General features: G+C 50.0%; 2 protein-coding genes across 2 annotated transcripts in view; both read left to right on the top strand.

Annotated features, from left to right (window-relative positions):
- The window catches only part of LOC308175143 (stress-associated endoplasmic reticulum protein 1), a 6,490-nt gene extending 4,670 nt beyond the window's left edge, over positions 1-1,820 (top strand). The window contains exon 3 of the mRNA XM_080550865.1: positions 1,455-1,820. Within this exon, the coding sequence (XP_080406991.1) occupies positions 1,455-1,495 (41 nt within the window). The 3' untranslated portion in view covers positions 1,496-1,820. The remainder of the gene's footprint in view (positions 1-1,454) is intronic.
- A 2,657-nt stretch (positions 1,821-4,477) lies between these two features.
- camta2 (calmodulin binding transcription activator 2) overlaps positions 4,478-22,500 on the top strand; it is a gene marked incomplete at its 3' end in the record, with an annotated part of 86,262 nt that continues 68,239 nt past the window's right edge. Inside the window, exons 1-5 of the mRNA XM_080550867.1 lie at positions 4,478-4,507; positions 8,808-8,900; positions 8,989-9,080; positions 15,596-15,663; positions 16,994-17,129. Of these exons, the coding sequence (XP_080406993.1) occupies positions 8,867-8,900; positions 8,989-9,080; positions 15,596-15,663; positions 16,994-17,129 (330 nt within the window). The remainder of the gene's footprint in view (positions 4,508-8,807; positions 8,901-8,988; positions 9,081-15,595; positions 15,664-16,993; positions 17,130-22,500) is intronic.

A 22,500-nucleotide genomic window follows, 5' to 3' on the forward strand; every position in this document is an offset into this window, starting at 1 on the left:
ACCTGTTACATCACGTTCACCTGTTACATCACATTCACCTGCTACAACACATTCAGACTTTAGAGACTTTGGTCACACAGTTAGCCACGCAGAGTAGCGTAACCCGCTAGTCACTACTCCAGCTGGTTTAACATCTCTTCCTCCCTCTCCCCCCCTCCCTCTCCCCCCTCCCTCTCTCCTCCCTCTCTCCCCCCCTCCCTCTCTCCTCCTCCCTCCCCCCCTCCCTCTCCTCCTCCCTCCCCCCCTCCCTCTCTCCTCCCTCCTCCCCCCCTCCCTCTCTCCTCCCTCTCTCTCCTCCCTCCTCCCTCTCTCCTCCTCCCTCTCCCCCCCTCCCTCTCTCCTCCCTCTCTCCCCCCCTCCCTCTCCCCCCCTCCCTCTCCCCCCCTCCCTCTCTCCTCCTCCCTCTCCCCCCCTCCCTCTCCCCCCCTCCCTCTCTCCTCCTCCCTCCCCCCCTCCCTCTCTCCTCCCTCCTCCCCCCCTCCCTCTCTCCTCCCTCTCTCTCCTCCCTCCTCCCTCTCTCCTCCTCCCTCTCCCCCCCTCCCTCTCTCCTCCCTCTCTCCCCCCCTCCCTCTCCCCCCCTCCCTCTCTCCTCCCTCTCCCCCCCTCCCTCTCTCCTCCCTCTCCCCCCCTCCCTCTCCCCCCCTCCCTCTCCCCCCCTCCCTCTCTCCTCCCTCTCCCCCCCTCCCTCTCTCCTCCCTCTCTCCCCCCCTCCCTCTCCCCCCCTCCCTCTCTCCTCCTCCCTCTCCCCCCCTCCCTCTCCCCCCCTCCCTCTCTCCTCCCTCTCCCCCCTCCCTCTCTCCTCCCTCTCCCCGCCTCCCTCTCTCCTCCTCCCTCTCCCCCCCTCCCTCTCTCCTCCTCCCTCTCCCCCCCTCCCTCTCCCCCCCTCCCTCTCTCCCTCCTCCCTCTCTCCTCCTCCCTCTCCCCCCCTCCCTCTCTCCTCCCTCTCCCCCCCTCCCTCTCTCCTCCCCTCCCTCTCCCCCCCTCCCTCTCTCCTCCTCCCTCTCCCCCCCTCCCTCTCTCCTCCTCCCTCTCCCCCCCTCCCTCTCCCCCCCTCCCTCTCTCCTCCCTCTCTCCCCCCCTCCCTCTCTCCTCCTCCCTCTCTCCTCCCTCTCTCCTCCCTCTCTCCCCCCCTCCCTCTCCCCCCCTCCCTCTCTCCCCCCCTCCCTCTCCCCCCCTCCCTCTCTCCTCCCTCTCCCCCCCTCCCTCTCTCCTCCCCTCCCTCTCCCCCCCTCCCTCTCTCCTCCCTCTCCCCCCCTCCCTCTCTCCTCCCCTCCCTCTCCCCCCCTCCCTCTCCCCCCCTCCCTCTCCCCCCCTCCCTCTCCCCCCCTCCCTCTCCCCCCCTCCCTCTCCCCCCCTCCCTCTCCCCGCCTCCCTCTCTCCTCCTCCCTCTCCCCCCTCCCTCTCTCCTCCCTCCCTCTCTCCTCCTCCCTCTCCCCCCTCCCTCTCTCCTCCAGCCATCTTCCAGATCATCCAGAGCATCAGACAGGGGTTGTGATGGACTCCGGCCCAGAAGAAGCCCTTCACCTCGGGGAACCAGCAGCAGCCTCACCCCCCCCCCTGCACCACACACACACACACACACACACACACACACACACACACACACACACACACACACACACACACACACACACACACACTCACACTCACACTCACACTCAACCCAAGAGCCAGCCCCGCCCCCCCCCCCACCTACACACCTCGTCTCCTTCCTGTTTAAGGTTTCATTTGAGCTGACTACCTCCCTCTCCCCGCCTCCCTCTCTCTCTCCCTCCCTCCCTCTCTCTCCCTCCCTCCCTCTCTCTCTCCCTCCCTCCCTCCCTCCCTCTCTCTCTCCCTCCCTCTCTCTCTCCCTCCCTCTCTCTCTCTCTCTCCCTCCCTCCCTCTCTCTCCCTCCCTCCCTCTCTCTCTCCCTCCCTCCCTCTCTCTCTCTCCCTCCCTCCCTCTCTCTCCCTCCCTCCCTCTCTCTCTCCCTCCCTCCCTCCCTCCCTCTCTCTCTCCCTCCCTCCCTCTTTCTCTCTCCCTCTCTCTCTCCCTCCCTCCCTCCCTCTCTGTCTCCCTCCCCCTCTCTCTCTCTCTCTCTCTCTGTGTGTCTCTGACAGGACAGTTGACAGTTTAAACATGATGATGATGATGATGATGATGATGATGACGTATGTCAGATGTATATTTTCACATCCTGTTTCCTGTACCCTCACTTCCTGGTCTCACTTTGCCCTAAGCCTTCTAGCCCCACCCCTAAACCCTCTAGCCCCACCCCTAAACCCTCTAACCCCGCCCTAAACCCTCTAGCCCCACACCTAAACCCTCTCGACCTCTCTGTCTCTTTGTCTCTCTCTGTCTCTCTCTGTGTCTCTCTCTGTCTCTGTCTGTCTCTCTCTCTGTCTCTGTCTCTCTCTGTGTCTCTCTCTCTCTCTGTCTGTCTCTCTCTCTCTCTCTGTCTCTGTCTCTCTCTCCCTCCCTCTCTCCATGTAGTCAGTGGGCTCATCTCAGTGGTTTAATAATAGTTCTGTTCAGTTTCTGTGTTCTGTTGTTGTTGTTGTTGTTGTTGTTAAGCCTCATGCTGAATGCCCAGGGCGCGTGTGTGTGTGTGTGTGTAGTATGTCTGTGTGTGTGTGTGTGTGTGTGTGTGTGTCTCACACGCCCCCTACAGGCAGGAGGAGGCACACCAGCCATCCTCCCAGGATGCTATGCAAGGTTTTATACTATTAAAACATATTTTTCTCTAACGCAGCGTGTGTGTGGGTTTATATATGTGTGAGTGTGGGTTTATTGTGTGTCAAAAAGACACATTGTCACAAAAAGACACATTGTCGAAACCATGGGAACCTTGCTTTCAAACGGCAAACATGAAGCTAAGAATCTAGGTGTGATTATAGATTCTGACTTAAGCTTTGAGCCTCACATCAAATCTATCACTAGAAATGCTTTTTATCATCTACGGAATATTGCAAAAGTTAGACTCCGGCAAGCTGATGCAGAAGTGTTAATGCATGCTTTTGTTATAACCCGTTTGAACTATTGTAACGGTCTCCTTTCAGTTAGTCCAAAATGCAGCAGCGAGAGTTTTAACCAAAACAAGCGCAGACGAGCTCATATAACTCCTATTTTAGAGACTCTACACTGGCTTCCGTTAAGTTCAGAATAGATTTCAAGATCCTTCTGCTTGTTTATAAAGCTCTCACTCACTGGCACAGCACCAGAATATGTTCACACCTTCTGCTAGCATATCAGCCCAATAGAGCTCTCATGTCTTCTGCTAGCATATCAGCCCAATAGAGCTCTCATGTCTTCTGCTAGCATATCAGCCCAATAGAGCTCTCAGGTCTTCTGCTAGCATATCAGCCCAATAGAGCTCTCAGGTCTTCTGCTAGCATATCAGCCCAATAGAGCTCTCAGGTCTTCTGCTAGCATATCAGCCCAATAGAGCTCTCAGGTCTTCTGACGCTGGTTTTCTCTGTGTACCACATGTACAAAAGAAGAGATTTGGTGAGGCTGCATTCTCATTTTATGCTCCAGATTGTGTCTCACTGCCAGTTTACATTAGGGATGCAACCTCAGCACATATGTTCAAGTCAAGACTAAAAACCCATCTTTTTAATATATATTGGAGCATGTTTGCAGGAAAGGTGCTATTGTAAAAGTATAATACAAATAAAAGTTATTATTATGATGACATGTTCTCCCTCTCTTGCTGCAGTACCTTTTCTAACCACTAGGGCCTCCACCGTGCCTCTGAGCTCAGCCTCCCTCCATCCCTCTCTCCCTCCCCTCCTCTCCTCCCTCCTCTCCTCTATCCCTCCCTCTCCTCCCTCTCTCTCTCCCCCTCCCTCTCTCCCTCCCCTCCTATCCTCTCCCCCCTCCCTCTCCTCCCCCTCTCTCTCCCCCTCCCTCTCCTCCCTCTCTCTCTCCCCCTCCCTCTCCTCCCTCTCTCTCTCCCCCTCCCTCTCCTCTCTCTCCCCCTCCCTCTCTCCCTCCCCTCCTCTCCTCTCCCCCTCCCTCTCCTCCCTCTCTCTCTCCCTCTCCTCTCTCTCCCCCTCTCTCCCCCCTCCCTCTCTCTCTCCCTCCCTCTCTCCCTCCCCTCCTCTCCTCCCTCCCTCCCTCCCCCCCTCCCTCCCTCCCTCCCTCTCTCCCTCCCTCCCTCTCTCCCTCTCTCCCTCTCTCCACTATCATACAACACAATTTCCGGTTCATCTTTGTTTTTTAATAAAACTAATACATTATTTGACTAAAAGTGTTTAGGACTCAAACTCTTTGGACAGAGTCTAATTCAGAAAAATATCTACAAAATTCAAGACCTCATAAAATCGTGAAAATACTTTTTAATATTTATTAAGGGTCTTGACTCTTGATTTTCCCAAAATTGATTTATCAACTTTTAATACTTTTCAAGACACCGCGGACACCCTGCCCTCCCGCCCTCCCTCCCCCCTCCCCCCTCCCCCCTCCTCCCTACGCAGTGACGTCAGTGTTGAGAGGAACATGGCGGCGTCAGAGAAGGCGGAAGGTGAGGAAGCTTCTGATCTGTTATCGGTTATTTTTATATTTCTGTTTCTGTGTGTTTAGATCCCGGTACCCCCGGTAACCCGAACCCTCCCGGTACCACCCTAACCCTCTCCCCGGTACCCCCCCTGGTTAGGATCTGAATTTATGGACGGCAAACGTGAAATATATCCATATTTCATATTGCATAATAATGTAATGCCTAATTTACAGTTTGGACATAGGCTACAGAAATACAAAACAGTAAAACAGTAAACAAACGTTTCTTTTTACGGTGATAAAATACCGCTACAACAGCATGGTGGACTACTATCACGATTTAAGGCAGTTTCATGTGGAATTATATATATTGTTGTGTAAACACGCAAGCAAATGAGGGCATGCAATTAGTATGACAGATAGACAGACAGATATATGCAACAGTCCTTTACTAACAGACAGACAAGCTAACTGACAGACAAGCTAACTGACAGACAAGCTAACTGACAGACAAGCTAACTGACAGACAAGCTAACAGACAGACAGACAAGCTAACTGACAGACAAGCTAACTGACAGACAGACAAGCTAACTGACAGACAAGCTAACAGACAGACAAGCTAACAGACAGACAGACAAGCTAACTGACAGACAAGCTAACAGACAGACAAGCTAACAGACAGACAGACAAGCTAACTGACAGACAGGCTAACAGACAGACAAGCTAACAGACAGACAAGCTAACTGACAGACAAGCTAACAGACAGACAGACAAGCTAACTGACAGACAAGCTAACTGACAGACAAGCTAACAGACAGACAAGCTAACAGACAGACAAGCTAACAGACAGACAGACAAGCTAACTGACAGACAAGCTAACAGACAGACAAGCTAACAGACAGACAAGCTAACAGACAGACAAGCTAACTGACAGACAAGCTAACAGACAGACAAGCTAACAGACAGACAGACAAGCTAACTGACAGACAATCTAACAGACAGACAAGCTAACTGACAGACAAGCTAACTGACAGACAAGCTAACAGACAGACAAGCTAACAGACAGACAAGCTAACTGACAGACAAGCTAACTGACAGACAAGCTAACTGACAGACAAGCTAACTGACAGACAAGCTAACAGACAGACAAGCTAACTGACAGACAAGCTAACTGACAGACAAGCTAACTGACAGACAAGCTAACTGACAGACAAGCTAACAGACAGACAAGCTAACTGACAGACAAGCTAACTGACAGACAAGCTAACTGACAGACAAGCTAACAGACAGACAAGCTAACAGACAGACAAGCTAACAGACAGACAAGCTAACTGACAGACAAGCTAACTGACAGACAAGCTAACAGACAGACAGACAAGCTAACAGACAGACAAGCTAACAGACAGACAAGCTAACTGACAGACAAGCTAACAGACAGACAAGCTAACTGACAGACAAGCTAACAGACAGACAAGCTAACTGACAGACAAGCTAACAGACAGACAAGCTAACTGACAGACAAGCTAACAGACAGACAGGCTAACAGACAGACAAGCTAACTGACAGACAAGCTAACTGACAGACAGGCTAACAGACAGACAAGCTAACTAACAGACAAGCTAACAGACAGTCAAGCTAACAGACAGACAAGCTAACAGACAGACAAGCTAACAGACAGACAAGCTAACTGACAGACAAGCTAACAGACAGACAAGCTAACTGACAGACAAGCTAACAGACAGACAAGCTAACTGACAGACAAGCTAACTGACAGACAAGCTAACTGACAGACAAGCTAACAGACAGACAAGCTAACTGACAGACAAGCTAACAGACAGACAAGCTAACAGACAGACAAGCTAACAGACAGACAAGCTAACTGACAGACAAGCTAACTGACAGACAAGCTAACTGACAGACGAGCTAACTGACAGACGAGCTAACTGACAGACGAGCTAACAGACAGACAAGCTAACAGACAGACAAGCTAACAGACAGACAAGCTAACAGACAGACAAGCTAACTGACAGACAAGCTAACTGACAGACAAGCTAACTGACAGACAGGCTAACTGACAGACAGGCTAACAGACAGACAAGCTAACAGACAGACAAGCTAACAGACAGACAAGCTAACTGACAGACAAGCTAACAGACAGACAAGCTAACTGACAGACAAGCTAACAGACAGACAAGCTAACAGACAGACAAGCTAACTGACAGACAAGCTAACTGACAGACAAGCTAACAGACAGACAAGCTAACTGACAGACAAGCTAACTGACAGACAAGCTAACAGACAGACAAGCTAACAGACAGACAAGCTAACTGACAGACAAGCTAACTGACAGACAAGCTAACTGACAGACAAGCTAACAGACAGACAAGCTAACAGACAGACAAGCTAACAGACAGACAAGCTATTATGAGTCAGTTGTAAACGTTATGATGAGTCAGTAGTAAACGTTATGATGACTCAGTTGTAAACGTTACGATGAGTCAGTAGTAAACGTTATGATGAGTCAGTTGTAAACGTTATGATGAGTCAGTTGTAAACGTTATGATGAGTCAGTAGTAAACGTTATGATGAGTCAGTAGTAAACGTTATGATGAGTCAGTTGTAAACGTTATGATGAGTCAGTAGTAAACGTTATGATGAGTCAGTAGTAAACGTTATGATGAGTCAGTTGTAAACGTTATGATGAGTCAGTTGTAAACGTTATGATGAGTCAGTTGTAAACGTTATGATGAGTCAGTAGTAAACGTTATGATGAGTCAGTTGTAAACGTTATGATGAGTCAGTAGTAAACGTTATGATGAGTCAGTAGTAAACGTTATGATGAGTCAGTTGTAAACGTTATGATGAGTCAGTAGTAAACCTTATGATGAGTCAGTTGTAAACGTTATGATGAGTCAGTAGTAAACGTTATGATGAGTCAGTAGTAAACGTTATGATGAGTCAGTTGTAAACGTTATGATGAGTCAGTAGTAAACGTTATGATGAGTCAGTTGTAAACGTTATGATGAGTCAGTAGTAAACGTTATGATGGGTCAGTAGTAAACGTTATGATGGGTCAGTTGTAAACGTTATGGGTCAGTAGTAAACGTTCCAGTCTGACCCGGGGCGGTCCGGTCCTGTCGTTGTTGCTGTTAGCATGGATGCTAGCGCTAGCCGGAGTGCCGGGACGCTGGCCGCCGGGGACTGTGTGTGTTGTTATGAGTGAGTGTGTGTGTGTGTGTGTGTGTGTGTGTGTGTGTGTGTTGTTATGAGTGTGTGTGTGTGTGTGTGTGTGTGTGTGTGTGTTGTTATGAGTGTGTGGGTGTGTGTGTTAGGGCGAAAGTACCTTTCAGCCCGGTTCGGCTCGCTTCGGGCCAGCTCGGTTGGCAATGGAAAAAGGATAATAAACCGGGCCAGCCCGGGTCGACCCGGGCTGGCACTGTAGTGGAAAAGCACCATTACTTATGTGGTCTTGACTACCTGTCCACTTTCTCACCTGGTTCTTGCTCTCTCTCTCTCTGGTGTGCCGACACCATCCTGCTCTCTCTCCTTCTCTCCCTCTCTATCCTCCTCTCCCTCTTTTGCTGTCAACCAAAAGGCAAACATAACAACCAGAGTATTTCTAATCTAATAAGAGGTATAAATCGATCCATATCAATTTATAACATAATTATAATAGCTTTTGGATTGCTGTGGGCAATGCAGTCAGATAATGTCATTTTGACATTACTCTCACCTGAAAAAAGATCATGTCCAACTATAAAAAAACAGACATTTCCAATGCTTCAATCCACTGTCCATGTACTGTAAATATGCCATTATGGTATTACCATGAAGCCCAATTCTAGCAGAATAAGAAAGATTGTATATCTACTTTAACTAAAATAATAAAGTCAAGTGCATCCAGTTAGCTCTTTAGCTGACATGTGTGCAGCAGACTAGCTCATCTCATCACCTCTGAGCTAGCTATCTAGCTTGCTAGTTCTTTGACTATTTACACCATGGAATTATAGTCACACGTCTCGCGCACAATCTTGTATTATTCTCCAGCGCGGCACAGTGCGAAACGAAGTGTGGAGATAGGTTTGACTATGCGAGACTACTGGCGGACTAATGTTACCAACGAGCCTATGGGCTTGCCACTCGCCAGATTCGGGTTGGGTGCGTTTAAAAAACGCAGATATTTTAGCCTGCTTGTCAGATGTTTGGTGTTTACATCCGTAATAATTCCTCTTTCTAAGGGGGGCAGGTGGTTCCGTTGGTTCCGGGTGGTTCCGTTCCAAGGCAATGATGTGTGTGTGTGTGTGTGTGTGTGTGTGTGTGCGCAGTGTTCCAGTGCGGGCCGCCCTGGTGTGTGTGAGACGCCACCCCCCCTGCTGGCTGCACCATGAACAACAACAAGGAGAGAGAGACAGAGTCTGGTAGGTGATGACATCACTAACCCCTCCCCTCCCCCCCAGGTCTGAAGGTGTATTAACCCCCCCCCCCCCCCCCCCCCCCCCCACACAGGTCTGAAGGTGTTCCTGCCTAACAAGCTGGTGGAGTGTCTGCCTCGCATCGCCTCTCTGCCTAAGGACCGCCTCCGCTGGAACACCAACGAGGTACCCTGGGTTAGACCCTACACCAGGGCTAGTCAATTACTTTTGTATGAGGGCCAACTTATTCAAATGTTATGTGTATGGGGGCCAAACTTTAATTAAGTGTCGTTTTGTAACGCTTAGCCTACATGTGAAAATGAAAAACAACAATACCCTGAATACTGTGCATCAAAAGTGTTTATTCATACTACTGTATATCACTCAGAAGTAGGCTACACAGTCTTCATTCTCAATAAAACAAAACAAACCAGATTACTTTTTTCCTGTTACTAATCTATCCTCTACTAATCAGTGCATTTGACATCTGCTACAACTCAATTCAAAACATAAAAAAACCGAATCAAAATAAAAGACAAAAACATCAAGTGCTCATGTCATGGCATTATCAGTAAGTTGTGCCAGTAATTTTTTACTTTTATAAAATGTCTCCCTTTAAAAAAAACAAAAAAACAGATTAGCCTACATTAGGCCCACTTGGATATCGGTGCTCTACTCTAGCCTACTATCATCAGTGCATTTCACGTCTGCTTTAACAAACCCTCAAAAGGAAGAAAAATCATCAACCAGTGCTCTAATCAGTGACTGAAATGGCATTTCTTTGACTTGGCAAGCACTGCAAAGTTAGGCTCATATGGAGTGAGGGCAATACGCAGACACTGGTGGAGGTGCACACTTGTGAGGGAGGCACGTGTGTTGGTTTTTATTGCATTCATATGCGAGAAGCTTGACTCGCAAGTATACGTTGTACCAAACATAGTAAGTAGAAAAAAGGCCAACCTTCTGGTGTTTGGGAACTGTACCTGGTTAAGTTTAACCCAAAACTGCTCACATGCCAATGATCTCAAATCATGCTTCAAATCAGACGATGCTTGGATGTCTATTAGTTCTAACTGCAGGGAGCCTTCGTCCAGTGACGGAAGCACCTGTTTGGCTTCAGCTGCAAACTCTCCCCCAGCATCAACAGAAAAGGGGTCTTTAGTAAATCTCATCACCTCTGCGGGAATATTAAAGTTATCAAACCGCGCAGCAAAGTTATCAATCAGTTTATCGATAAATGCTGTCATCGCAGGACTAATCTGTGCTGATGACGAGTTGATCAGAGCGCGTAGTGTTGGGAAGTGCAGCATTTTCGTGGGGGTTAGATCAATGCAGAATAACTCTAGCTTCCTTTTAAACCCATTCAGTCTGTCCACTAGATCACACACGGTTTTGTCCCTCCCTTGCAACTGCAGGTTCAGTCCGTTCAAGTGCTGGAAAATGTCACTTAAAAAGCAGACATCTGCCATGAACTCATCGTCTTGCATTTGGGCTAGAAAAGGGGCAGCCTTCTTGTGGTGACAGCCCCGGAGAAAGGCAATGATCTCGTGCCTGAGTTCACAAACTCTCTTTAGTGCGTTACCCTTACTTAGCCATCTAATGTCATTATGTACAAGTAAATCACTGTGCTCGGCTGACATATCTGACAAAAGTTTGCGAAACAAACGGTGCTGTAGACTCGAGGTGGCTCTGATGAAATTGATCATCGACATTATATTGTCCATGGTGCCTTTTAACTCACCACTTAGCTTGGCGCAGAGAACGGCCTGGTGTATCAGGCAGTGCAGTGGTTTCATCTGTGGCGCGAGGGCAGCAAGACGAGCGGAGAGTCCCTGCACGCGCCCAGTCATGGAAGGGGCTCCATCTGTGGCTAGCATGTTGACTCGTTGCAAATCTAGTCCATTCTCACGCCGAAAGTTTGTCTATTACCAGCCTGGCAACTTCATCACATCTATCTGGTCAACGGAGCGCACTGTCGCACGTCTGCCGCGTCATCGGAACACCGTCGCACCTGAAACTAGTAGCACACCGCTACACACCAAGCAGGACAGAAAACATGGAGTGGATTTCAGTCTGCTTCGGACTCTACAAAGATCTATCACCTCATCCAATGTTAAAATTGAACTCTTTAATGCACAATCTATCAACAATAAATCCTCCTTCATACAAGATCACATCATGGAAAAAGGATTAGACATCATGTGCCTTACCGAAACTTGGCACCAGCCTGAGGTTTATTCCGCTCTAAATGAAGCCTGTCCTCCTGGTTACAGCTATTTGGAGAAAGCTCGCAGTACTGGTCGCAGTGGTGGCCTTGCTGTTATACACCGACAGGAACTGGAGCTGTCCCCCGTCCCTCTGCCCACACAGTCCTCATTCGAGTGCCTTGCATTTAAATGTAAGCCCCCTTTCCCCATGTCCATACTCCTCATTTACCGGCCCCCCAAAGCTAACTCAGCATTCATCTCAGAGATGCACGACCTTCTCTCTACACTTTGCTCAACCTCTACAAACATCATAATCATTGGAGATATGAACATTCATGTTGACACCCCCTCCTGTCACCCTGCAGCTGAGTTCCTTCAACTTTTGGATTGCCTCAACCTCCGACAGCATGTTGATGTCCCCACACACTCTAGGGGACACACACTCGACCTGGTCATCACAAACTCTGCCCCCATTACCAACCTACAGGTCTACGATCTGGGTGTGTCTGACCACAAGACCATCTCAATAGAACTGTTGTTCCCCTCCCCCCACACCAAGCCTAAGCGGCAAATCCACTTCAGGAACCTTAAAAACATCAATCCAGACGCCCTGACCCTGGACCTCCAACATCTCTCCTCTGGCTCTGATAATCTCCCTTCAGTCACTGAGTCAGTGGACTTCTACAACCAGTCCCTGCGCAGTCTCCTGGACCTCCACGCCCCTCTTAAATCCCGAACAGTGTCCTTCTCGCACTCAGCCCCCTGGTACACCTGCGAACTGCGGAAGATGAAGACGGCTGGGCGTGTCCTCGAGCGGCGTCTCAAGGCCTCGGGACTGACTGTTCATAAACAGGCCTACAGAGAACATCAAAAGGCATACGCTAAATCCCTCAGAGATGCTCACTCACAGTTCTACTCTAACATCATCAACAATAGCCCTGGCAACTCTAAGCAACTCTTCACCACCATAAATCACCTTCTCAAGTCACAAACTCTCTCACACTCAGAAGCCACAGAGGAGAGGTGCAACAACTTCATCACTTTTTTCAGAACAAAAGTTGACAACATCCGCTCTCTCCTCTCCAGCTCTGTCGTCCTAAATGTCCCGACTGCCGACCCACAGCCTGGGATTGCCCAACCTCTCTCCTGTTTTTCGGCCATCACACAGCGAGAGGTTGAGGACATCATTAGGACGATGAAGCCTTCCACCTGCGCCCTGGACCCCTTCCCCACAGCCCTGGTGAAGTCTCTCCGCAATAAGTCCTCTCATCACCAAGATCATCAACCACTCCCTCCAGACCGGCCATGTCCCATCTGCGCTGAAAACTGCTGTCATCAGACCACTTCTCAAGAAACCCACCTTAGACCCAGAAGTCCTCGCCAACCACAGGCCCATCTCCAACCTTCCTTTTTTATCCAAGGTACTGGAGAGAGTGGTTGCTGCTGAACTTAAGGATCACCTCAATCAAAACCACCTCCTTGAGTTCTTTCAGTCCGGCTTCCGCCCTGGCCACAGCACGGAAACGGCTCTGGTCAGGGTCACCAACGACCTCCTGATGACAGCAGATACTGGCTCCCCATCCCTCCTCATTCTCCTGGATTTAACAGCGGCTTTTGACACCGTGGACCACAACATCCTCCTTCACCGTCTGCACTCCACCATTGGCCTCTCTGACACTGTCCACAACTGGTTCACCTCATACCTCACTGGCAGAACTGAGCACGTCACCCTGGGAAAGGCGAAATCCCACACCCACAACGTCACCTGCGGTGTCCCCCAAGGCTCGGTGCTGGGCCCCACCCTGTTCACACTATACATGCTCCCCCTTGGCTGTGTCATCCGCAGGCATGGAATGTCATTTCATTGCTATGCGGATGACACACAGCTCTACCTCAGAGTCAACCCCACCTCCTCTGCACCCCTGCCACTATCCACACTAACCACCTGCCTGGAGGAGATAGAGGCGTGGATGAAGCTCAACTTCCTACAACTAAACAGCTCCAAGACCGAAGCCATCCTAGTCGGCACACCACACCAGGTCCGGTCATCCACCATCACCAGCATCACCTTCTCTGGCCAGAACATTCCCCTCTCCTCATCTGTTACCAACCTGGGTGTCAAAATGGACCCTCACCTCACCTACGAGACCCACATTAAACATATTTCCAAAACAGCTTTTTTTCACTTAAGGAACATTGCCAAACTCCGTCCTGCACTCACACTGGCAGATGCAGAGAAGCTCATCCACGCCTTTGTCTCCTCCAGACTGGACTACTGCAACTACGCACTCCTCATCGGGATTCCTAGCAGCTGCCTCCAGAAACTTCAATACATCCAGAACAGCGCTGCTAGGATCCTGATGAGGGTGCGCAAATATGATCACATCACCCCCATCCTCAAATCACTTCACTGGCTCCCCGTCTCCCTCAGAATTGAATTCAAGGTCTCCCTCCTCACCCACCAGTGCATCCATGGAACTGCCCCCCCCTACCTCAAGGAACTCCTCCATACCCTTCAGACCTCCTCACGCACCCTCCGTTCTACTGCCACCAACCTCCTCAAGACCCCCAGGACCAAGCTCCGCACGATGGGAGATCGGGCCTTCTGCTCGGCTGCTCCCAGGCTGTGGAATGCTCTCCCTGACCACCTAAGGGCACCACAGTCTGTGGATGCTTTTAAACAGGGCCTTAAAACCCACCTTTTTAATAGAGCCTTTTTTTAGCCTTTTAATTGAATGTTTTTTTTGCTTTATCTACTGTGTTGTAAGCACTCTGAGATTTTATATGTAAAGTGCTTTTATAAATAAAATGCATTATTATTATTATTATTATTATTCTCGTTGAAAAAGGAAACGATCTTCTCAAAAATGATCTGACCTGTTGTTTGTCCCTCCAGTGGAATTAAACCCAGCAAATCCTCACGAAAGCACTCACCATCAAAGAATCTCACATAGAGACATAGCTCTGCTACATCACTGCCATCGGTAGACTCATCAACAGCTAGCGACATTACCTCTGCCTTTTTTAGCTTGTCCAAAAGCGTTTCGAAAACATCCGTTGCGAGTGCCTCCACTCTTCTAATTGTAGTTGTGTCTGACATTGGGATTTTCCGAATAGAAGTAATGACACTATTCTTAACCTTTTCATCCGTCACCACGTCGCCTAGAACAGCTAGCATGCATTCTTTGACAGTTTCTGCATCAGTGAACGGCTTTTTCTTTTTGGCTAGAATCCATGTTACGCGGAGGGAGGCTGTTGTCGTCCTCTCTTGCTCGGAACAGGACCGGGCCAAAATATCTCGTCTCTGCTCATAGTTCGCGGTTAGGCTCTGCACCTTTTGTCTGCGTGCATCTGATCCTTCTGGGTAATTTGTGTTGAAGTTCGAGTGTTTAGTGTTGAAGTGTCTTCTCAAATTGTACTCCTTTGAGACAGCGATTGACTCGTTACACAGCAAGCATATTTGTTTTCTAGTATCGTTTGTAGTAATCTCAGTAAATAGATATTTCTCTGTCCATTCCTTACGGAACTGGCGATTTTCGTTGTCAATCTTCCTCTTTTTCAGAGTAGACAGCGACATTTTCAAATAATATGAGGTCTGTCTTCTAGCTAGTTCACTAAATGCCGCTCAGCTGCGGTTGAACGCTTGACTGAGGAAAAGTAGTTTTGTTTGTGGAGCGCACAAACGTATCCATGCGCGCAAGGCACGTAGCATAGGGAATCTTTTTTATTTATTAATAAAGCCTCTTACTGGAGGACATTGACAGAGCCAATTCTTGCCCAAAAACGGCGTTCAATCGGGAATGGACAGAAAAATATATTTACTAGGAGCCATATGCTGGTCTTGTGGCCATATGCTGTGTAATGTTCTAATAATATCAATATGAATCAAAGGGCCAGAAAAAAATCCTCCGTGGGCCGGATGTGGCCCGCGGGCCGCCTATTGACTAGGCCTACCCTACACCCTACCCTACCCTAGACCCTGGGTTAGACCCTACACCCTGGGGTTGGACCTAGGACTGGGTTAGACGATGTTTATAGTTGGTTGATATATATTGACCCTCTGTGTGGGACTATCCTCTCTCTCTCCCTCTCTCTCTCTTTCTCTCTCTCTCTCTGTCTCTCTCTCTGTCTCTTTCTCTCTCTGTGTCTCTCTCTGTCTCTCTCTGTCTCTCTCTGTCTCTCTCTGTCTCTCTGTCTCTCTCTGTCTCTCTCTCTGTGTCTCTCTCTCTGTCTCTCTCTGTCTCTCTGTCTCTGTCTCTCTCTGTCTCTCTCTCTGTCTCTCTGTCTCTCTCTGTGTCTCTGTCCCGTGCCGTACTCTCTCTCTGTCTCTCTCTCTCTCTCTCTCTCTCTGTCTCTCTCTCTGTCTCTCTCTGTCTCTCTCTCTGTCTGTCTCTCTCTCTCTGTCTCTCTCTCTCTGTCTCTCTCTCTGTCTCTCTCTCTCTCTCTCTCTCTGTCTCTCTCTCTGTCTCTCTCTGTCTCTCTCTTGTCCAATAGGAGATTGCGTCCTACTTGATTTCATTTGACAGACATGAAGAATGGCTTTCCTGCACTCTCAAGACCAGGTGATTCTCTCTCTCCCCCCCCCCCCCCCCACACACACACACAATTTACATTTTTATCCAAAGCGACTTACAACAAATACATTTGACTAATGGCGCTTTTCCACTACCGACCCGACCCGTGTTTCGCTTTCTCCACTGCCAACCGAGCCGTACCGGACCATAGTACCATAGTACCATACTACTATAGTACCATAGTACCCGTGCCGTTTTTAGTTCCAGTTTGAGAGGGGTAGCGAAAGGTACTTTTTTGCCAGGCTGTGTGTGACGTGCGACACTGCAGACCGTTGATTGGTCAATGGAAATCGTCATCCCATGTTCATAGACTTCATCGCTAACCGCCATCTTTAAATACCACAACAGATTTCGCTCTCGGAAAATGTCACTTACTGTTTCTGTAATAACTTATTAATAAAGATTTGAAAAATGATGATAACCAGCGCGCTTCATCATCCCCCTTCTAAAACTACTTCTCATCCCCCTTTCCATCCCTTATGTCATTTTATCAATGAACATGGTATTACTGTTATTTCAACAGCCTCTTTCACACATAGTTCCCTGTAACTTCCATGGAATCCCAAGCTGTGCCGTCCAGCCATTTTCGCCGTTCACTCATGAGCCAAATGCCGGTAGATTGGCGTCTTGCTCCCTTTAACATGTCGGCGTTTCCCTGGTTGCGAGATCTAAACTACAAATCTACTAGAACTGAAAGCGGCAAGTAACAGGCACGTAACATCCATATGCTGTATATATAAATAAATATATTTCACTACCAGCAAGACAGCGCAGCACTCGTATCTATAACAAACGCGGAGATTGTATGAGCCCCGGCGTCAGTCCAATGGGAGCGTCAAGCCCAGCCTTTCCGTAGAAATACATTGCTCCCTGTGTAACGTATTTAACGTTACATGTTGTAAGGCTGATCTGTGCACGATAGTGCTGCATTTTGACATAATTCTTATCGCATTTCCACCCATTGAGCTGTATACCGGCACTTATTACAGTGAAGTGCTCTTATGACACTTAACTCCTCCTACTGTCCCGGTCACTCCTGGTCTCTTGTGTATAGTGGAGAACGTATCCTACCCGAACCTATATGGAACTTTTCAAATGTGCGCCGAGGCGAGCCGAGCCGAACCGAACCGGTCTGGTCAATGGAAAAGCGCCATAAGCAAGTGAATCATCTATCCATCAGTCGTTAGATGCTGCCGTTCTGAGGCCTGGGGGGGGGGGGGGGGGCTCTCTCTCTCTCCCCCCCCCACCCCCCAGGCCTCAGAACGGCAGCATCTAACCTCTCTCTCTCTCCCCCCCCTCCCCCCCCCCCCCCCCCCAGGCCTCAGAACGGCAGCATTCTGCTGTACAACCGTAAGAAGGTGAAGTACAGGAAGGACGGCTACTGCTGGAAGAAGAGGAAGGACGGAAAGACCACCAGGGAGGACCACATGAAGCTGAAGGTCCAGGGTCTGGAGGTACACACACATTTGAATACTTTATTTGGTTCCACAAATTATATTATACAAACAGGGAATCAAATATTTCGGGGCTAAGCAGCACTGAACACTTAAGGGTCACATAACACCTCCTTCTCCACACGGCCAAGCTGCCAATAATAGCTGAGACAGAGCAAAATTTGGCAACCTGTTTGGCCTTTCTTTTAGACATTGCAGCAATTCTCAGACCCCTCATGGTGCATTTATATACATGGCCCAGACTTCCAAATACAAGTATGCTGAATTTGCACTTGTACCCAAAGCTGGTTATCGTACCAAGCAGTGGTTGGTATTTGATATACTTGTCCTGGAAAGTCTGGTCCATGTACAGGTCAAAGGGGCAGCCTACTTCTATAATCAGCACCTCCTTGTGGCTGGTGTCAACAAAGACAACATCAGGTGTATTTGGGATGTTGGAAAAAACATCATTGGCAAAACCAAACCACTCTGGTAACACTCTGGCATGCTTGTACATAGCTGCGCTCGATGGTAAGATGTTTTGTACTGTATCAGACACAATGTCCACAATACGGTCATGACGAGCTATGTACAGGTGTTTGTATGCATTACATCCATTTGTTATGTGTGCAATGGACTCTAGGTGTTGTGAATCCTGATGGTTTAAACAGAATGGACTGTGAGTGTGGGGATACCAGGTGGACAGATTGTACTTGGTCGGTAATACCTGCAGTCTTGCTTTGATGGTGAATTTCAGAACATCCTCACCAACAGCGACGTTCTTATACACTGAGTGTGAGACTGAGTGGTCAGCGAACTGCAAACAGGCTAGCTTTCCCTGTAGTCTGAGTCCACACCAGTGCTGCCTGATCTCAGACTGCTTCAGGCTGAGCAGAACCCTCCTTGCAGAGTCTCTGTGCAGTCCGACAGTCTCTTCCTGCGGTGTTGTGATGTCGGCCTTCACAATCACACAGGGGTCTGTGATCACCTCATCAGAGACAGGGACTTCAGTCTGTGTGTTAAGTTCTGTCCATCTTAGCTGAACTCCAGTCTGGTTGCAGAGGTCATTGAGATCCGGCCAGTCAACCCCGAAGCCCTTGGCCTGGGAATCCAGTTTCCCAGAGTCTTTCCTCCTGAAGCCGAGGAAGTCGTTCTGGTGTGCGCTGGCCAGGGGGATCTTCCTTCTGCGTAGATCCAGTAGGAGAGAGGCCCTGGCCATTTCTCTAACGGTGGCATCGTCATTGTTAAGCATGTGGAGCAGGTGGGCTAGCCTGGTGGCTATGTAGGCCCACTCGACATTGGGGACTCCCAGCCCTCCCTCTCCACATGGGAGAAAGATCATGCCCCGTGTGGAGTGTGTGTTGAGGCCCACCCACTTTCTGACCAGCTGGACAGTTCTGTTCGTCATCTCTCTCAGTGCCTTGAGAGGGATGTGCACATTGGCGAAGAGGTGTTGGATTTTCTCACAGCCTGGAGCTTCATGAGGATGGGGAGGGGGGACAAGTCAATCAGGTGGAGACGATGGAGAAACTCTGTAGTGAGCTCCTCGACCTGCTCGCTCCACTCGCCAGCGATGTTAAACCTGTGGCCAAGGTATGGGTAGGTCTCATTGCGGGAATACACTCTGATGGGTTGGCCCATTACAAGAAAGGTGGGGGGCTTGTCGTTCTTGGCCTTATACCAGCGGTTGCCTCCACTGCGGCGCTCATGGAGTACGGCACACTTGGCTTGCTTCACCTCCAGCCCTGACCATTGGAGGAACTCATCAGTGCGTGCCAGCATGTTGGTGATGACATCCTCCTGTCGTGATGACACCTGCACGTCGTCCGTGTATCCCTGCACAGGATTTGGGGATCGGACATGCAGAGGAGCGCACTGGTAAATCCACTTCATCCATTGGTTGAGTGCTAAGATGAAGTTCACGGCACTCCAGGGACACAGCCACACACACACACACACAGGGACAGACAGCCACACACACACACCACCAGGGAGGACCACATGAAGCTGAAGGTCCAGGGTCTGGAGGTACACACACACACACACACACACACACATACACACACACACACACACACACACACACACACACACACACACACACACACCACCAGGGAGGACCACATGAAGCTGAAGGTCCAGGGTCTGGAGGTACACACACACACACATACACACACACACACACACACACACACACACACACACACACACACCACCAGGGAGGACCACATGAAGCTGAAGGTCCAGGGTCTGGAGGTACACACACACACACACACACACACACACACACACACTTTGCGTAGAACTGTTGTAGAAAGGTTGCGTAGGTAAACCAGCGTTGCCTCACACAGTTCAGGTGACGTCAGGAGGTCTGTTCACCTGAGTGTCACCATGACGACACGTTTCATAACATCCAGGTGTTGTTTAACAGTTACAGATGCAGTTCAGACACGTTTCATAACATCCAGGTGTTGTTTAACAGTTACATAACATCCAGGTGTTGTTTAACAGTTACAGATGCAGTTCAGGGTTCGACAGTAACGCCGTCTTACTTGCCCGGACCAAGTAAAACATTCGCTGGGTTTGTTTGCGCGAGCACGACGACGCTGCTGATCCTGGATCTGTTTACCTGCAGGAAGAACAACAGACGGCGCAGGCGCCAGACCAGACGAGATGATGGTGGAGTGAAGATGTTATTAAAGCGTAGGCGATACAACGGGTGATCGTCAGGCGCGTACACTTTAATAACATCTTCACTGCATCTAGTACTGTCGTATGATGACACGTTTCATAACATCCAAGTGTTGTTTAACAGTTACAGATCAGTTAAATATCGTTCTGTAGGAGTTGGAGCGTACAAACGAAACGGAGACTTGCTGCCAGTATAAAGCCGACCGTGTCGGCATTTATTTAACTGAAGACATAGCGCCAATAGCAACGTACAAACACTTCCTTAAATGTTACCTGTACGCCCATACGTCACACCCCAGTGACCGGCGTTAAAGTGCCTGCACACAATTCCCCATTACCAAACACACAGGTGAATTATGTACATCATACATCATAGTATTTGTCCGCTACAGACCTCCCCCCAGAATTCACCATAACTGAGAACAGTCACCATTGCGGGGCCCGGATCACCCGTCCAAAACGGCTCCGTAAAACCGGAGCAGGGACTGAAAGTTCAACAGTCTGCTTATGAGGGACAGCAGGTGTTTTTTTAGAGGCTTTGCGGTGGCGTGGGGGCATAGCTGGAGGGCGGCCCCGCCTCGGGGGCCGAGCCAACCCCACGGGCTGGTCCAGATCCACGTGAGCTGGTTTAAGTCTGTCCACTGAAATGTAATCTGGCTTACCCCCGATGTCCACCAGAAAAGCCTTGTCTCCAGCCTCCAGAACCCGAAACGGTCCGTCATAGGGCGGTTGAAATGGCCCTCGGTGGGCGTCATGGCGGATGAACACGTACTCCGCCGTTCGCAGGCAAGGTGGCATATATGACTGGGGTAGCCCGTGCTGTGAGGTGGGTATAGGTGCGAAAGCCTTGGCATTATCCAAAAACTCGGCTCGCTGTTTGAGCGCCGACCAAGGGGTCGTGGCGTTAGGGACGAAATCCCCAGGAACCCGTAGCGGCTGTCCGTAGACAAGCTCGGCGGATGACGACCGAAGGTCTTCTTTAGGGGCGGTCCTAAGGCCCAACATGACCCACGGGAGCCTGTCGACCCAACCACTGTCCTTGAGGCTAGCCCGAAGTGCAGCTTTCATAGAACGATGAAACCGCTCGCACAACCCGTTGGCCTGTGGGTGATATGCGGTAGTGCGGTGAAGCTTCATCCCCAGGCCTCCGGCAACTGCACTCCAGAGCTCAGAGGTGAACTGTGGCCCCCGGTCAGAGGAGACGTCAGATGGAGCACCGAACCGGGCGACCCAAGTGCCAATGAACGCCCGAGCCACCTCAGCAGCCGTGGTAGATGATAGTGGAACGGCCTCCGGCCACCGTGTGGTTCTGTCGACCATTGTGAGGAGGTAGGTGAACCCATGAGAAGGTGGCAAAGGCCCCACCAGGTCCACATTGACATGATCAAACCTCCTTTCCGGCACTGAAAAATGTGCCAGAGGGGCCTTCGTATGTCGATGCACCTTAGAACGCTGGCACATGACACAGGCATCTGCCCACTTCTGAATGTCCTTTCTAAGCCCGTGCCAGACAAACTTAGCTGCCACCAGTTTTTGAGAAGCCTTCCTCCCTGGGTGGGACAGGCCATGAATAGCGTCGAAAACCTGCCGTCTCCACTCAAGGGGCACGACGGGCCGTGGCTGCCCAGTGGACATGTCACATAGGAGTGTGGTCCTGGTGTCGTCGAAGACCACGTCCTCCAACTTAAGCCCTGTGACAGCAGTCCTGAGGGCCTGAGCATCTTGGTCAGAGGCCTGATCGCCTGCCATGCGGGCGTAGTCAATGCCCAGGTGAACCGCACTGGCGACCGCCCGTGAGAGGCAGTCAGCAACCTGGTTGTCCTTCCCTGCAACATGTTGGATGTCGGTCGTAAACTCAGAGATGAAGGACAGTTGGCGCTGCTGACGGGCAGACCATGGCTCTGAAACCTTCGCCATCGCGAATGTCAACGGCTTATGGTCCACGAAAGCTGTGAATGGCCTGGCCTCCAACAGAAAACGGAAGTGCCGAACGGCGAGGTAGAGGCCCAGGAGCTCCCGATCGAAGGTGCTGTATTTACGTTCGTTAGGGCGGAGCTGCCGGCTGAAAAAAGCGAGTGGCTGCCAAGCTCCCTTCACCCACTGCTCATGCACCGCCCCGACTGCATAGTCAGAAGCATCCGTGGTTACGGCAATCGGTGCATTCGGCGAGGGATGTGCCAGCATAGTTGCCCTAGCCAAAGCTCTCTTAGTCCCAGTGAAAGCATCGTCCATCTCCACAGACCAGCCGATGATGTGCTTGGCGGTCTTGCCTTTAAGAGCCTCATACAAGGGCCGCATAAACCAGGCTGCTCGGGGGAACAAAGCGGTGGTAAAAGTTCACCATGCCTAAAAACTCCTGCAGGGCCTTGATTGTGAGTGGACGTGGAAAATCCACGATAGCGTTCACTTTTGAGGGCAGGGGCACTGCCCCGTCGTTAGTGATGCGGTGTCCAAGGAAATCGATTGACGTCAGTCCGAACTGGCATTTGGCTGGATTGATGATCAGGCCATGCTGGTTAAGCCTTTCAAAGAGAGTTCTTAAATGCGACATATGCTCTGCCATGGAAGCGCTGGCGATAAGAATGTCGTCCAGATAAACGAACAGGAATGGCAGGTCCCTAAGCAGAGTGTCCATCAGCCGCTGAAAAGCCTGTGCCGCGTTTTTAAGACCGAACGGCATACGGAGGAACTCAAAAAGGCC

Source organism: Nansenia antarctica, assembly GCF_963989245.1.
Source record: "Nansenia antarctica genome assembly, contig: SCAFFOLD_188, whole genome shotgun sequence".
In the NCBI taxonomy this organism is placed as follows: Eukaryota; Metazoa; Chordata; class Actinopteri; order Argentiniformes; family Microstomatidae; genus Nansenia; species Nansenia antarctica.